We start from the raw sequence: 15,566 nt of genomic DNA, 5'->3' as shown, positions 1-15,566 counted from the left end.
CTCTGAAGGGCACGGTGAGGACGACCCAGGGTTGGTATGTAGGACTGTGAGGACCCTCTGAAGGGCACGGTGAGGACTGTGAGACCCAGGGTTGGGTATGTAGGACTGTGAGGACCCTCTGAAGGGCACGGTGAGGACGACCCAGGGTTGGTATGTAGGACTGTGAGGACCCTCTGAAGGGCACGGTGAGGACGACCCAGGGTTGGTATGTAGGACTGTGAGGACCCTCTGAAGGGCACGGTGAGGACGACCCAGGGTTGGTATGTAGGACTGTGAGGACCCTCTGACGGGCACGGTGAGGACGACCCAGGGTTGGTATGTAGGACTGTGAGGACCCTCTGAAGGGCACGGTGAGGACAACCCAGGGTTGGTATGTAGGACTGTGAGGACCCTCTGAAGGGCACGGTGAGGACAACCCAGGGTTGGTATGTAGGACTGTGAGGACCCTCTGAAGGGCACGGTGAGGACGACCCAGGGTTGCTATGAACACGAGGGATGCAGAACCACCAAGCTCAGAAAGAGAGGAGTTGTCTGAGAAGGGATTCTCGGCTGCCAGGGCTCGACACGGAGCAAGCGTAACGAGCAATGTGTGCAGAGGCGGTGGAGGTCGGGGCTCCCGCAGGGAGGGTCCAGGCCATCCTCCTTTCTCAGGCACTGCTGCCAAACACGCCCAGGCTGCCTTCTATTCTCTCCTGGTCCTGTCTTTGTAAATCAAGTAGAGCTGCTGAAATCCGGTGCCTAATGGAGCAGATGGTGGAGGTCTTAGGTTCTGGAACATGTATGCTGATGCCTTTGAATGCTAAACACCACGAGCAGATTTCACAGGCTGTGAATCGGATTTGATTCTGATGGTAATAAAACCTCCATCTTTACTGAATTTGGACCACAGTGAAAGAAAGAATGTGTGACTGACACAAGCTGGTTAGGGGAAGAGAATGCTTTAAATATTATCCCCACAAGAGGAAGCAGCTTAAACATTGTGAGCCTCCCTACGGCATGACTGTGCTTTCACATAAAGCCACTGCCACGCTTCCCGAAGACAGCACAGCGCAGCCGGGAGAGCATCAGTAGTGTTGACCGTCATGTAGGAAACCCTGGGGTCACCCAGGAGCGAAGAACAGTGCCAGGGAACTCACCTGGCCATGAAAGGGAGACAGGGGAAACCTGTCTGAAAGCAAAGAGCCTTGGCGGCTTTTCCAAGGTAAGTCTGTCAGGCCTGGCGTTATCCCCAAACACAGAACGGGGTGCGTGTAAGTAGCACACCTAGAACACTTCCTCCCCTCTAATCCATAGAGGTCACTGTTTATGCCTACAGGTTACCATGTGCACCCCAACAAACCCACAAATCTCTGCCAAACCTTCACCTTCGGAGGCTTTCCCTTCTCCAAGCAAGGTCTGTACTTCTCATAGATCAAGAAGGTCAGGCAGAAAGGCAAGACAGACCGTAGGGCCAGGGACTCGCAGGGACAATCAAAGATTTGCTCTTGCCTTAACATGTGGATCCTAGTGGTTAAATTAGGGAGACCCAACCAAGTGCATGACGCAGAGAGAGGAGAGAGGAGTCTGAGAGCGAGAGAGAGAGCGAGCGAGTTCGAGAGAGCGAGAGAGAGCAAGACAGCCAGCCAGCCAGCCAGCCAGCAAGCAAGAAGGTTAGCTCACCTGGAAGGAGGTCTGAGCCTCTTAATCTGTTTCATGAATGTAAGTCCTGTTCCCCACACAGGCAGAAGAGACATTCAGCATGATCGTACTATTTTCTCTTTTAAAAGCAGTGGACATATCTTGAAAGAGGCTTGAGCCAGGAATTAGGAGATGTGGTGGGTGTGGCCTTGTTGGAGGAAGTGTGTCACTGTGGGGGTGGGCTCTTCAACGCCTTTCAGGGTGGAAGAGACTGTTCTCCTAGCTGCCTGCAGAAGACAGTCAGTCTCCTGCTACGGTCTTGGGTCATGATTCAGAACTCTCAGTTCTTCCGGCACCATATCTGCCTGATGCTGCCATGTTCCTGCCATGATGATAATGGACCGAACCTCTGAACCCGTAAGGCAGCCCTGATTAAATGTTGGCCTTTAGAAGAGCTGCCTTGGCCGTGGTGTCTGTTCACAGCAATGGAGCCCTAACTAATATAGCTCATGAACGAGGCGCTACCCTAAAGTGCAAAACTGTGATAGACGTGTAGAGCAGGATGCTACTGTCCCAGCATCTACAGTCTTTTAGACTCCTGTCTGGACACCCACCATATAGGACACGTTCTTAGCCTCCTTCCATGACAGGGTGAACAAGCCATTAAATTCTGGCCAATGAGACGTACACAGAAGGATCTTATAAGCCTCAGAAAAATGTCATAAAGTACAGACACTGCATTATCTACCATCCATACTCCAAACATGTTAAAATAGCTAACGTGTTACACTTTTTTAAAAACAAGTACTTAGTAACAATTGACTTTTTTATATTGGTACATTCAAGTAGTAGAAACTGTTTTAAAAAATAAATTAAAAAAGAAATAGTAATAACATATCTGGTGGTTTGGATATACTTGACCCATAGGAAGTGGCGCTAGTAGGGGGTGTGGCCTTGTTGGAATAGGTTTGGCCTTCTGGGGGAAGTGCATCACTGTGGGGGTAGGATTTGAGAGTTCCTAGTGCTCAAGCTCTGCCCAGTGAGGAAGAGCAGTCTCTCCTGCTGCCTTCAGATGAAGATGCGGAACTCTTAGCTCCTTCTCCTGCGCCCTGCCTGCTCCCACCATGATGGTAACGGACTGCACCTCTGAACCTGTGAGCCAGCCCCAATGAAATGCTGTCCTTAGAGGAGTTGCCTTGGTCATAGTGTCTGCTCACAGCAGTGAAACACAACCTGAGATAATATTCATCTACATTGAAATAAGAACTTAAAAATATTATCTGAGTATGAAAATATAAGAAGTATATCTTAATATAAAGTAAGAGAGGAGTCTGGAGAGATGGCCCAGCAGTTAGGAACACTGGCTGCTCTTCCAGAGGACCTGGGTTCCATTCCCAGCAACCACATGGTGGCTCACGGGCATCTGTAACTCCGGGTTTCAGCGGCTCTGACAACCTCTTTTGACTTCCCCAGGCAATGAGCACACGTCCTAGCTGCCTGCAGAAGACAGTCTCCTGCTGCTGTCTTTGTATCAAGATGTGGAACTCTCAGCTCTTCCGGCACATCTGGCTGACCCCACCAACCCTATGCACACAGATAAACGAATGGGGGACACTCTTCGCCCTGCCCCCATTTAGTAATTACTTATTTATTTATGTAGCTATTTATTTATTTTTGGGGCAGGCTCTGGCAGGCCTGGAATCTGCTCTGTAGACTACCATGTTCTTTAACTCCTAGAGATCTGCTTGCTCTGCCTCTCAGGTGCTGAGATTAAAGGTGTCTGCCGTCCGCCCAGCTCACAATGACTCTTCATGCACAGTCACGGAGTCTAGTTTGTTTCTCAGCCATATCTAATTCTGTATTACTGACACTCTTGTTTTGTCTGTACCCTCTCTCTCCCTCCCTCCCTCCTTCCCTCCTTCCCTCCCTCCCTCCCTCTCTTCCTCCTCTTACCGCCTCTCTTTCCTCCTACCACACCCATCTCTTCACCAGCAGTGACCCATTTCTTCACCACGGATGCCAGAAAAGGGCACTGGCCCTGGACTGCCTGGAGCTGAAGTTACAGACTGTTTTTAGCCGCCACATGGAGGCTGGGTATTGAACCTGGGTCCTTTGGAAGGGCAGCCAGTGCTCTTAACCACTGAGCCATCGCTCTAGGCCTCTAGCTCCCTAAGGAGTACATTTTTAAGGCTGGGCATTGGTGAGATGTGATTGTGATCTCATCATTTCAGAAGATCATCACGAGTTCAAGCCCATGAGCACATAGAGCCCTTCACCGAACCGGGAGGTAGGCCAGCAGCCAGCAAACTCCCACAATGCTCTTCCTCCGCACGCTTAGGAGTCTGAGCCCAGAGAGTCACTACAGATTTGAGGTCACACAGTGAAACTTTGTCTCGAACAAACAAAACTATAACCAAGACTATCCACACTCACAAAGCAGTGACATAATTAACATTCTGATGTATTTTTCTTGTTGTTCATTCATTCCTTTATATTCGGGGATTCTTTTTGTAACACAGGTAAGGAGTTGCTTAATATGTATAAGTTGTTTTGTAATCTTATTTTTGCAAGCACTTATTATGATGTGGATACTTTTCTCTGCTATTTAACACTTTTCACAAAATTTTTTTTTTTTTTTTGGTTCTTTTTTTTTTTTTTTTTTTTTGAGCTGGGGACCGAACCCAGGGCCTTGCGCTTCCTAGGTAAGCGCTCTACCACTGAGCTAAATCCCCAGCCCCACTTTTCACAAAATTTTAATGCCTACATAACATACATTTAGATACATCGCTTAATCTCTTCCTTATTTGAGATTTGATCTAACTTTTTATTCTTACAAATAAGTCTACATACCACCTACACATCAATTTTTCCCATTCCAAAATACATTATTCAGATAAATATTTTAGAACAGTTCAAAGGCTTTGGGCGGTTTCAGTTGTTTCTCCCCCCACCGCCTCCCCTGCCTCTCTTTTTCCTTCCTACCATCCTTGTCCCACTCTACCCCTGAGCTACATCCTCAGCCTGCTCTTATTTCAGATTTATATTTGAATTTTTACTTTTGGCTCACTCCAGAGACCTGAACTTGTGATAATCCTCCTGTCTCATCCGTGTGTGTGTGTGTGTGTGTGTTTGTTTTTTTGAAGACAGGTCTGGCTCTGAGGCCCAGGCTGGCCTTGAACTCAGCATCAGCCTCGGAATGCATGCCGCCACACCTGTTCTTCAAAAACATTTTCTAGCATCACCTCTTCCCTCATGCTGACACTGCCAAGATCACCATCATCAGTTTCAGTGAGCATCCCAGGGAGGAGCTGAGCAGAGGACACATGCAGGCCATGAGGGCACAAGGCAGCCCTCAGTTTTACCTTGGTGTTCTGTAGAAGAGCTAGTCCATTACAGGCGTTTGCTAGGAGGAAGTCTCCACTCAGGACAGCTATCTTGTTTCCAAACTTCATGTCTTTCAGTGGTCCATCAGAAGACTGTAATTCGCTTAGGTTTACTATCCCACGATGCACCAGGAGAGCAGTATGTATAAGTTCTGTGATCTCTGCCAAATTTCTTTGACTAAAACATAAAGAAAAGGTTTGTCTGAATGTCAAGTATATATCACTTTATGACCAGTACCAGGACTCGGTTCTCAAAAATTAGACCATGCACACGTGACTTTGGAAGAGAAGGGGCCCACTTTCTAATAAAGCTTTAGAGTCTCTTTGTTGACTGACCAGTCTCTGTGGTCCTCCTTATTCCACCCTATGAGTCACTGTCTCGGAGAGATGGTGGCCACGAGTGCCACCTTCCCAGTTTCGTTGAGATACCTTGCTCTCCGTGCACAGTTCTTCCTCATTTAACAGTAAGATTTCTGCTCTATAGAGCAAGTGCCAGGACAGCCAGGCGATACATTGAAACTGTCTCAAACAAAGAAACAGAAAACAAAACATAATAAAACAAAACAAAACAAAAAAAGTGGACTGACTCAGCAGGCAAAGCCTGAGTTTGATTCCCAGAATCCATGTGAAGGTAAAAGGAGAGAACATTCCCTAAAAGGTGTCTGCTGACTCCACACACACGGTGGCTTGCTTGTAATGGTAGTAGTAGTGGTAGTGGTAATAGTAGTAGTAGTAGTGGTGGTGGTGGTAGTAGTAGTAGCAGCAGTAGTAGTAGTGGTAGTGGTAGTAGTAGTAGTAGTGGTGGTGGTGGTAGTAGTAATAGTAGTAGTAGTAGTAGTAGTAGTAGTAGTAGTAGTAGTAGTAGTAGCAGTAGTAGTAGTAGGTGCGAGCTGGGTGTGGTATAAGTGTATACCTAGAATTCTAGGGTTTGGCAGCTGTAGGCAGAAGAGCAGGAGTTCAAGATCATTCTCAGTGACACAGTGAGCTTGAGATTAGTGGGGGTCACAGAGACTGTCCTTAAACCAATCTGAACACTGCGGATGGCTGTGGTGAGGCCTCTCACTCCCACACACGAGTGCTTTGCGTTTTGGGGATAACTCCAGAGCTCCACTCTCATCCAAAGTCCACAGCTTTGCTTGTAAAGAGCCACAGACACGGCTCTTACAACGTGAAGTCGTCGAAGTCCCCAAGAGCTTTAGGGAACTTGTATGAGTCTGGGCTAAGCAGCTTCTGAACACCCGGCCTTGTGTACAAACAGCAGACAAGGTCAGGGCATTGTTCAACCTTCCTCAGAGGAGCTTCCTGCAGTAGATGGGAGTTGACGCAGTGCCACCACGGGACCGCATGCAGAGCCATAGGGTGTCGCCACCACCGCCTTCCCCTCAAGGCTCAGAGGTAGGTACAGAGGAACGAGGAGATGGTCCACAGGAAGGAGGATGAGAAAAGCCAGCGGTAGGGGGTGGCTCCAGGGAAACAGTGCCCTCCAGAGACAAGAGGATGCTACACATGAGCTCAGGGACTGGGACAGCACACAACACAGTGCACAGGTTCTAGCACGCAAGGTCCCAGGGCCGAGAAGGGGAAGTAGACATGGATGGGCCTGACCCCAGCCACGTGACTATTTTGAGTTGATCCCTGATGAGAAGGGAAAATTATGATTTTTCCTGTTTTTGTTATTAGGCGGCAGTGCAAGCCACATCATGGATGTCAAAGGTAGGAACCTCCGGGAAAGAGGTTCTCTCCTTTCACCTTCACAGGGGCTAACTCAGCAAGCGTGTGGCTAACCAGCGGAGTGTGGCTAGGTGTATCAGCCGTACTCCAGGGCAGGCCCCACACAGAGTAGCTGACCAATAAAGCAGACTCCAGGGGCTTGGTTTTGGTATTTTTTTCTACTGGCTTAACTTTTTTAATTTTTGTTTTAATTTTCATATTTTGTTGTTTTTGTTTTTCTTTTTTTTAAGAGAGAAAGGAAAGTTGTGTGTGGAAGAATATGATCAAAATATAGTGTAAAAAATTCTAAATAAAATTAAAAAACAACAGCACACTACATTGCTCTAAGCATGAACCAATTCTCACAAAAGAGGGTGGCAGCTCAGAGGGCAGAGCAAGTGTTACAGAGAACGGCCAGTCAGGAAGGTGCTTGTAGGCACTAGGACTGGGCCCTAACCCAGCATTTCTTGCTTGTAGAGTAGGCAGTTCTGACAGCAGGAGCCCAGCTGGACCTCAGAATCGCTAAGGACCAGTGAGATTGCTCTCCTAAGAGATGGCATGTATTACTATACAATATCCAGGCTCCCCCACAGCCCCTGGTCTCCAGTAACCCTTCTTTACCTGCCCAGCTATCTTGCTGCCCTCTGGAGCTAAGATATAAAACCATCTTCTAAAAGAAGTGACTAAGAAAAGGATTAAACATTTTATGATGGGGCTGGAAACACAGTTTGGTGGTCAGAGTGCTTCCTGCTCTTCCAGAGGGCCAGCTGCAGCTCACAAACGAGGAGGATCTGACACCCTCTTCCCGACTCTGGGAGCAGCCCTATATACACAGCATATACTCGCATAGACAAACACATTAAGTGAAAATAAATCTTAAAAAAATGTGCTGCTATCTTACAAATACTTTTTATTTTTATAAAGCCATTTCCTAAAAAGAGAAAGAAAAAAACGAACCAAAACAAAGTCGGGTGAGGTAAGATCTGTGAGGAGCTAAGGGGAGGCTTGGGGAGTGGACATGATTGAAAATACATTGTATGCACATATGAAATAATCAAAGTTCATAAATTCAGGCTTGTTGGCACCTGTCTTTAGTCCCAGCATTTGGGAGGCAGAGACAGACAGACAGATCTCTGTGAGCTCAAGGCCAGCCTGGCTTACATAGCAAGTATTTCTATAGCCAGGGAGACAGAGAGACCCTGTCTCAAAAAACACCAAGAGAATCAATAGAAGAATTTTTACAGTTTATGTATGCCACATTTGACAGACACTGCACAATGAAATTATGAAAAAGTATGGCAGTCATAAGGCTTACACATTTAGGTTAAGTCTCTCACGCAGTTTAACTTACCAAAAAGGTAACAGCCCAACCGGCGAAGGCCGAGGTGTTAGGATCACCCCAAGCATGCCAATGGGCAGCTATGGCTTTGATAAAGACGTCCATAGTAATAGACAGCACCCACTGAATGAGTAAGAACCTTTAAACGCTCCCTCATCACAATGGCAGTGATAACTAAGTGAAAATCACCGTGTAGCGTACGTAGCCATCACTTAGCGAGCACTCTCACCGTGCGGCCTGTTTGCCTGCTTCTTACAGCAGGTGCAGGGAGCAGGAGGTTGAGAAAGGACAGAAGTATAACCCACAGCTGGTTATGCGTCATGGTGACCAATGACAATGTAAATGGGGGAGGGGAAGCCACGACCATCAAAGTATGCAGCCGTGGGACATGCCCACCTCGCTCACCCAGCCTTCAACATTCCTGCCAAGCACCATGAAGGAAAAGCTTTCATAAGAGACATCGGAGAAGAGCAAGATTGTCTTAAAAAATTGAGGGCTCCCCCCACCCCGCCCCTGCTCCCTCTGGACAGGTTTTTACTATGTAACCCTGGCTATCCTGGAAATATACACATCAGCCCTTCTCTGCCTCCTGAGTGCTGGCTCTAGGCAGCCGTTTTGTGAGTGCAGGCACCTGCGGCATCCAGAACACGGCCTCAGACCCCATGGAGCTGCAGTTAGAGATGCTTGTGAGACCCCCTACATGGATGAGTGCTAGGAACCAACCCTGGGTCCCTGGGAAGAGCAGTAAAGGCTTTTGATGAGACATGCTCAGCCGTCTTTCCAATCCCAAGCTTGCCTATTTTTGTTCAAAGCAAGTGGGGAAGTTAATCAAATTTTCCCCAATCCTTTTATTAGAACCAAATCAATAGATTTATCCTAATCAACAACAGCTTGAAAATAATTTCCTGTAGCCGACTTCACAAGATAGCCCAGAGATGAGCTCCTAACACACCCAAGTAAGTCATCGCTGACAGGAAGTGAGGAGACCAGAGACCAGGTTTCTTCCAGTTCTCAGCTTCCCAAAGTCATTCTGGTTATGTGGCTGTTTCTCAGTACTTAGAGATACTCCCAAGGCGTAATAGTCAGCGAGTACGTCTGGGGACGACTGTGAGAGTGTGGTGGGTCTAGAGAGCTTTCGACCACGGCTTTCCCACACCAGTGCAGCACCTCTCCATTTGAGAAGTGTGAACAGCAGACGTTAGTTATCTGCTTCCCTGGCCTCCTTACTGTACCGAAGCTTCTATGTCTGAAATAGCCATGTGCGCCTTTGAAAAGACTCTCGTCAGCTGGCGAGGTGGCCTTTGACCACAGCACTTGGAAGGTGAAGGCAGGAAGGTCCTCCTCCTCTCATCCTCTAACGCCTTAGCCTTGGCCATCTAGGATGGCATCTGAAAACCAACAAAACCCGAAAGATCCCTTCAGCAACTGGTGCAGCTCTGTGACCACAGCACAAAACTAGGCAGAGATGTGTGCAGGTGTCCAAGTGGGGTTTCTGAAAAACTCTACTAACTCTCAGAACGAGAGTACAAGATTGACTTAGATGTTGTGTCTCTTTAACACATGGGGCTGAACCATCTAGATTATAACCCAAGTTCTTAGAGACCCAGTGGAGACTTGGGGATTGTGGTAATTGAATGTAATTGGTCCACTTGGGCCCCATAGAAAGTGTTACTATTAGGAGGCGTGGTCTTGTTGGAATAGGTGTGGCCTTGCTAGAGAAGGTCTCTATGGCGCTGGCTCGCTTCTGAGGTTTCAGAAGCTCATGGCAGGCCCAGTGCTGCTCCCTGCCAATCCAGCACAGTGCCATGCTTCCCATGTGATGACAATGGACTGAACCTCTGAACTGTAAGCCAGCCCAATGAAATGTAGTCCTCGGTCATGGTGTCTGCTCACAGCATAAAACGGTAACTAAGATAGGGATCTAATGCAGCTCCCAATCTGAGGGAGGCAGAAGAAGAAGAAAGGAAAGCTTGGGCTCTCTCTCGGAGTTACCCTTAGATTCCTTGTTTTATCCTCTTTGATTCTAGGTAGCCCCTCTCTCCACCCCTGCCCTGTGCTGGGTGAGCCCAGGACCTGCGGGTCCCAGGCAAATGCTTCATCATGAGCTCCACTCTCAGCAACCAGACTTGTCTGTGAGATAAATCAATACCGCACTCTTAAAGCCACTGTCAGAGTTAGCCTAACCCATTCCTAAGACACATGGTCAAAAAGAAGTGCCAAAAATGGCCAACAGTTATGCTCGTCTTCCTACGCTCTTGTTTCTTACGACTAACACTGTCCTCTTGGAGACGGCTCCGCGTTATTGTTGGCAGGGAAATGCCTCGCTCATTTCACAGGCGAGGAACTGGTCCGTTTTTGTTTAAAGCACCTCTTTTGATCTAGTGTGTGCACATGTGCACTCGGGCCATGGGATGTCAAAGTGCAACGTTTGGGGAGTTGCTTCTGCCCGTCTGTCTTCCTCGTCTGCTTGTCTTTAGGCACGGTCCCCTGTGGAGTTCCCGAGTCTTTGCTTGCTCCCCCTGCTGGCCCTGAACTTCTGACAGTGCTCCTGCCTCTGCCTCCCGTCTCACTGCGATGGCAGAGGCATGCCGCCACGATGGCTTTTTTCCTGGATTCCAGGGATTGAACTTCAGTCCCTGCGCTTGCATGGTCTGAATATTTAGAACTCAGCGTTAGCCAGGTGTGGTGGTGCCACCCTGATGCCAGCTGAAGCAGGAGGGTCTCTGCCTCGGCTACATAGGGAGACTCTGTCTCAATGATGGTGACGATAATAATGGGCTCTATGCCAGTTTTAAGTGAAGTTTTTCCCACTTTCCTAGAATTAACTCCTTCTGTACGTAAAGGTCTTTGAAGACATCGCAATCACTCCCCATACCCTTGCATTTCTACGTTTTAATTATCTATTGACTTTCATACACAGCCTATGAAGTTTTTGTTAAACGACCAATTTGTTACTTAGCAACAGCTTTGGAAAGGCTGCAGGACTGCTGTCAATTGATTTCAAAGGGGAAGCGGGGATATACACTAAAGTCAGGCTTATGGAGACCCCATGGTAAGTCCTCAGGGGTCAATTAACATCCAATTATCACCTCCCAAGTACAACGGTGACGCCACCATAGGCACACAGCTGCCGCTGAACAGTTGAATTAAGGTTGTTCTTTACAGAAACTCGAAGTCTCTATATGCTTTAGACTTAAGCCCGCATTAAAATAGGACAGCCATATGGAGAGATTAGAAGACAATAAGCTCTCTTTTCTAATTCCCTGTTTTCTTCTGTATTCTCCTATCTCTCCTTCCATTCCTTTGTTTCCGGAGTCTTCAAGGATATGGAATGGTACAGTCAGCATTTATGTCGTCCTCTACCTAAATGCTTACGTGCTCTCGTGTTTAGTATTTTAGAAATAAGACACTTTTACTTGAGGAACTTTCAGACACACAAGTGGAAAACACTGCACCAGGGCCTCCTAAGCAACTTTCAAAATGGTTAGCCCCACGCACTCAAGCCTCAGTCACAGCGCTCGCTCGCTCTCCTTCCACAGGACTTTGAAGTAAATGCCACCCTATGTCATTTCCTCTGAAAAGACCACGAAAGTCCTATTTAAAAATGGCTCGTGGTGATTATGGGTGCACGTGTACAATGAGTTACTTTCAGCCAATCATTACTATATGCTGAGCACCATGTGTAAAATACTTTTTGTAGGAGTGGCTCGGCTGACTAGTAAATAAACTGTTCTTTGAAACAACAGCTCGTCAAGGTGAGCGGCAGCTCCAGTCCAGAAGGGGGCTCGGCTGACAGGCTGAGTCGCTGCTGCCTGCCTGCAGCTGGACTGGAGCCCAGGGCACAGGGTTCGAAGCCTGGGCTCTTTGCGTATCAATAGCAAACTTATCAAAACCCAAAACACAACGGGTACAAGATTTGGGGTCTCTCTGAAAGTAAAATGGCAGGCCAGAGTCATTTACTTAGAGTCATTTTACTTGAATCCTAAAACATTTTTGTTTTAATTTGAGAAGGGTTTTTATAATGACTTCATGAAATTCTTGGGCAAATGGATGGAACTAGAAAATATCATCCTGAGTGAGGCAACCCAGTCACAAAAGAACACACATGGTATGCACTCACTGATAAGTGGATATTAGCCCAAATGCTCAGAATACCCAAGATACTATTCACAGACCACATGATGCTCAAGAAGAAGGACAACCAAAGTGCGAATGCTTTACTCCTTAGAAGGGGGAACAAAAATACTCATGGGAGGAAACATGGAGACAACGTTTGGAGCAGAGACTGAAGGAAAAGTCATTCAGAGACTGCCCCACCTGGGGCTCCAGCTCATATACGTACAGCCACCAAACCCAGACAAAATTTCGGATGTCAAGAAGTGCATGCTGACAGGAGCCTGATAGAGCTGTTTCCCGAGAGGTTCTGCCAGAGCCTGACAAATACAGAGGCAGATGCTCGCAGCCAACCATTAAACTGAGAACAGGGTCCCTGTTGGAGGAATTAGAGAAAGGACTGAAGGAGCTGAAGGGATTTGCAATCCCATAGGAAGAACAGCAATATCAACCAACCAGACCCCCCCGAGCTCCCAGGGATTAAACCACCTTCCCAAGAGTACACAGGGATGGACCTATGGCTCCAGCCACATGTGAAGCAGAGGATGGCCTTGCTGGGCATCAATGGGAGGAGAAGCCCTTGGTCCTGCCAAGGTTCATGCCCCAGTGTAGAAGGTCAGGGCAGGGAGGTGGGAAGGAGTGGGTGGGTGGGTGAGGGAGCGCCCTCATAGAAGCAAGGGGAGGGGTAAATGGAAGGGGGGTACTGGGAAAAGGGATAACATTTGAAATATAAATATTTAAAATACTCGATTAAAAAAAAACCTAACCAACCAACCAACAAAAAGGATTCTGCATGTAACAGAAGTAAGAAAAAATGCTCAGAACGAGTGCAGAAAGGACTTTTTTATTTTTATTTATTTATTTGTGTGTGTGTGTGTGTGTGTGTGTGTGTGTGTGTGTGTGTGTGTGTGTGTGTGTGTAGTATCTATCCATTTGTGGGTTTCCATGTAAGAGAAAGAGATTAATATAAAAAGTACTGTGATATCGAGCAAGAAGAATCAGAAAAGGAGAAAAATTAATTTTCTAATCATAATACAATTCAAAAACTAAAAGTTTAGGACTAAAGAGATTCAGTGGTTAAGAGTGTTTGTTGTTCTTACAGAGGACCTGGATTTAGCTTTGAAGCCCCATGGGACAGCGGGTTTCTGGAGGGGAAACCTGGAAAGTGGATAACATTTAAAATGTAAATAAAAAATATACAATAAAAGAAAAAAGTTAAAAAATACCACTAAAAAAAAAGGAAAACTTTTTTTTTATAATCCCTTAGGAAGAATAAATTAAAAATTAAAAAGAAGAGCTCAGAAAAAATAAAATTAGATTTAGATTTTAAGACTTGTTATGAAGTTACATCTGCAGCTCTGTGTGTGTGTGTGTGTGTGTATGAGTGTGTATATGAGTATGAGTGTGTGTTAGTGAGTATGAGTGTGTGTGAGTATGAGTGTGTGTGTGTGTGTGTGTGTGTGTGTGTTCTCCAGTTCAATGACCTGAACCTGGGACCTTGCTAGTGCTAGGCAATCACTGGGTTGTACTTTAAAATGTACAATATAATAGCACAACTGACAAATGTACACTACTTGGTGGAATGAAGAAAAAGCCAAATATATTTGAAAAAATTTTCTTGACCAAGATAACATTTCAAATCCTTACAGAAAAGATAGATTTTTATCTATCTATCTATCTATCTATCTATCTATCTATCTATCTATCTACCTACCTACCTATCTACCTACCTACCTACCTACCTACCTACCTTTTTAACAAATGATGTTGGGACTACTGGCCGCCAGTTGAAGGATAAACTACTTTGTAACTTGAATAAATACATATTAAGATAAATTCATCATCTAGATGTGAAATATAACATTGTTAACTTAGGACAAATGTTTTTAGAAAGAAGTTTCTATGTACTGGAAGATATCCGTGAGTGACCTTCTCCTAAGTGGCATCTGAAGCCGTGTCCTTACGGCTAGCCGTCACATCTAGTGTCTTAGTAACTTTATGAAGTCTGCCTGGGGAGAGAAGCACACGCCTGCTGATGGAAAGGGGGGAAATAGAGGAACATAGTGAAAGACACCAGCAGGCTGCAGAGAGGGCTCGGCCATACTGCTCTCACAAAAACCCAGTCCCATTGACCCACAACTCCAGCTCTGAGGGACCTGACGCTCTCTTCTGGCCTAGACCACAGGCACTTGTGCTCAAATGCACGAATCAACACACGTGTACACCTTTTGTGTACATGCCTTTGCTCCCTGCGCTCAAGAAGCAGAGGCATTCCAGCTAGCTCGGCATTCACACCAAGACCCTGACTCAGAAACAAACAAACAAACCCTAATCAGTGCAGTCATGAAGGACGCACACAAGTCCAACCCACATGACAGGCACTTGAAAAACATTCTTGGAAAAAGTCTTGCAAAATGTGACAGAATGTTGGGAAGCCATAAAGAAGACAGCAGATAAGTGTTGGTAGTTAAAAATATACAAGAAATTAATAGCAAAATGTACACTGAGACTAATAAACACAGACTTGAGGTAAAATATCTCAAAACCATATAACAAAAATATTTATGTTTTAAATATTTGTAGAATTTGTCCAAACTGGACACATTAATAAGGAAAAGATAGCCATTGTAATAGAAAAATGAGAATGGCCATGATGAGTAATTCCAAAACCACAAATTGCTACTGCACGTGTGAGCATTTAGATTATCTCAATCTTAGGCCACGACCAAACTACGAATGTGTGTGTGCTCTTGTGTGTGTGTCTGTGTGCATGTGTGCATGTGCGTGCCTGTGTGTGTGCGTGTGTGTGTGCTTGTGTGTGCTTGTGTGTGTGCTTGTGTGTGTTAGTGCTTGTGCGTATGTTTGTATGTGTGTGCTTATGTGTATGTTTGTGTGTGTGTTTGTTAGTGCTTGTGTGTATGTATGTGTGTGTTTGTGTGTATGTTTGTGTGTGTTTGTGTATGTGTGTGTGCTTGTGTGTGTGCTATGTATGTGTGTGTTTGTGTGTTTCTGTATGTGTGAGTGTTTCTGTGTGTATGTGCGTGTTTGCGTGTGTGTGTGTGTCTGTGCGTGTGTGTGTGCTTGTGTGTGCTTGTGTGTGTGCTCTTGTGTGTGTGTGTCTGTGTGTATGTGTGTGTCTGTGCGTGTGTGTGTGTGTGTGTGTGTGTGTGTGTGTGTGTGTAGTCTTGACCGTGCTTCAGCAGGAACCCAGACACCATGTTTCTAGGGAAACTCTTCCACACTTGTGACTGCCTTCAAGCATCCAACCATCCAAGTGTATATCAAGGAGTGGGAGACACCGGTGAGTGAGATCATCCAATCATACCCTCTGCGTAATACTCACTGAAACTGTGTGCTCTATTTACCTCACAGCGTGTGAGCTAAGCCATCAAGCCATTACTGTT

At 46.2% G+C, this 15,566-nt stretch overlaps 1 protein-coding gene across 1 annotated transcript in view; it reads right to left on the bottom strand.

The window, feature by feature from the left end:
* Positions 1-15,566, bottom strand: part of Pdss2 (decaprenyl diphosphate synthase subunit 2) — a 223,290-nt gene that overhangs the window by 95,413 nt on the left and 112,311 nt on the right. Inside the window, exon 3 of the mRNA XM_032888504.1 lies at positions 4,980-5,178. Within this exon, the coding sequence (XP_032744395.1) occupies positions 4,980-5,178 (199 nt within the window). The remainder of the gene's footprint in view (positions 1-4,979; positions 5,179-15,566) is intronic.

The sequence above is a fragment of the Rattus rattus genome, chromosome 18, assembly GCF_011064425.1.
Source record: "Rattus rattus isolate New Zealand chromosome 18, Rrattus_CSIRO_v1, whole genome shotgun sequence".
Taxonomy (NCBI): Eukaryota; Metazoa; Chordata; class Mammalia; order Rodentia; family Muridae; genus Rattus; species Rattus rattus.
This window is presented reverse-complemented; position numbering and strand designations above follow the sequence as displayed.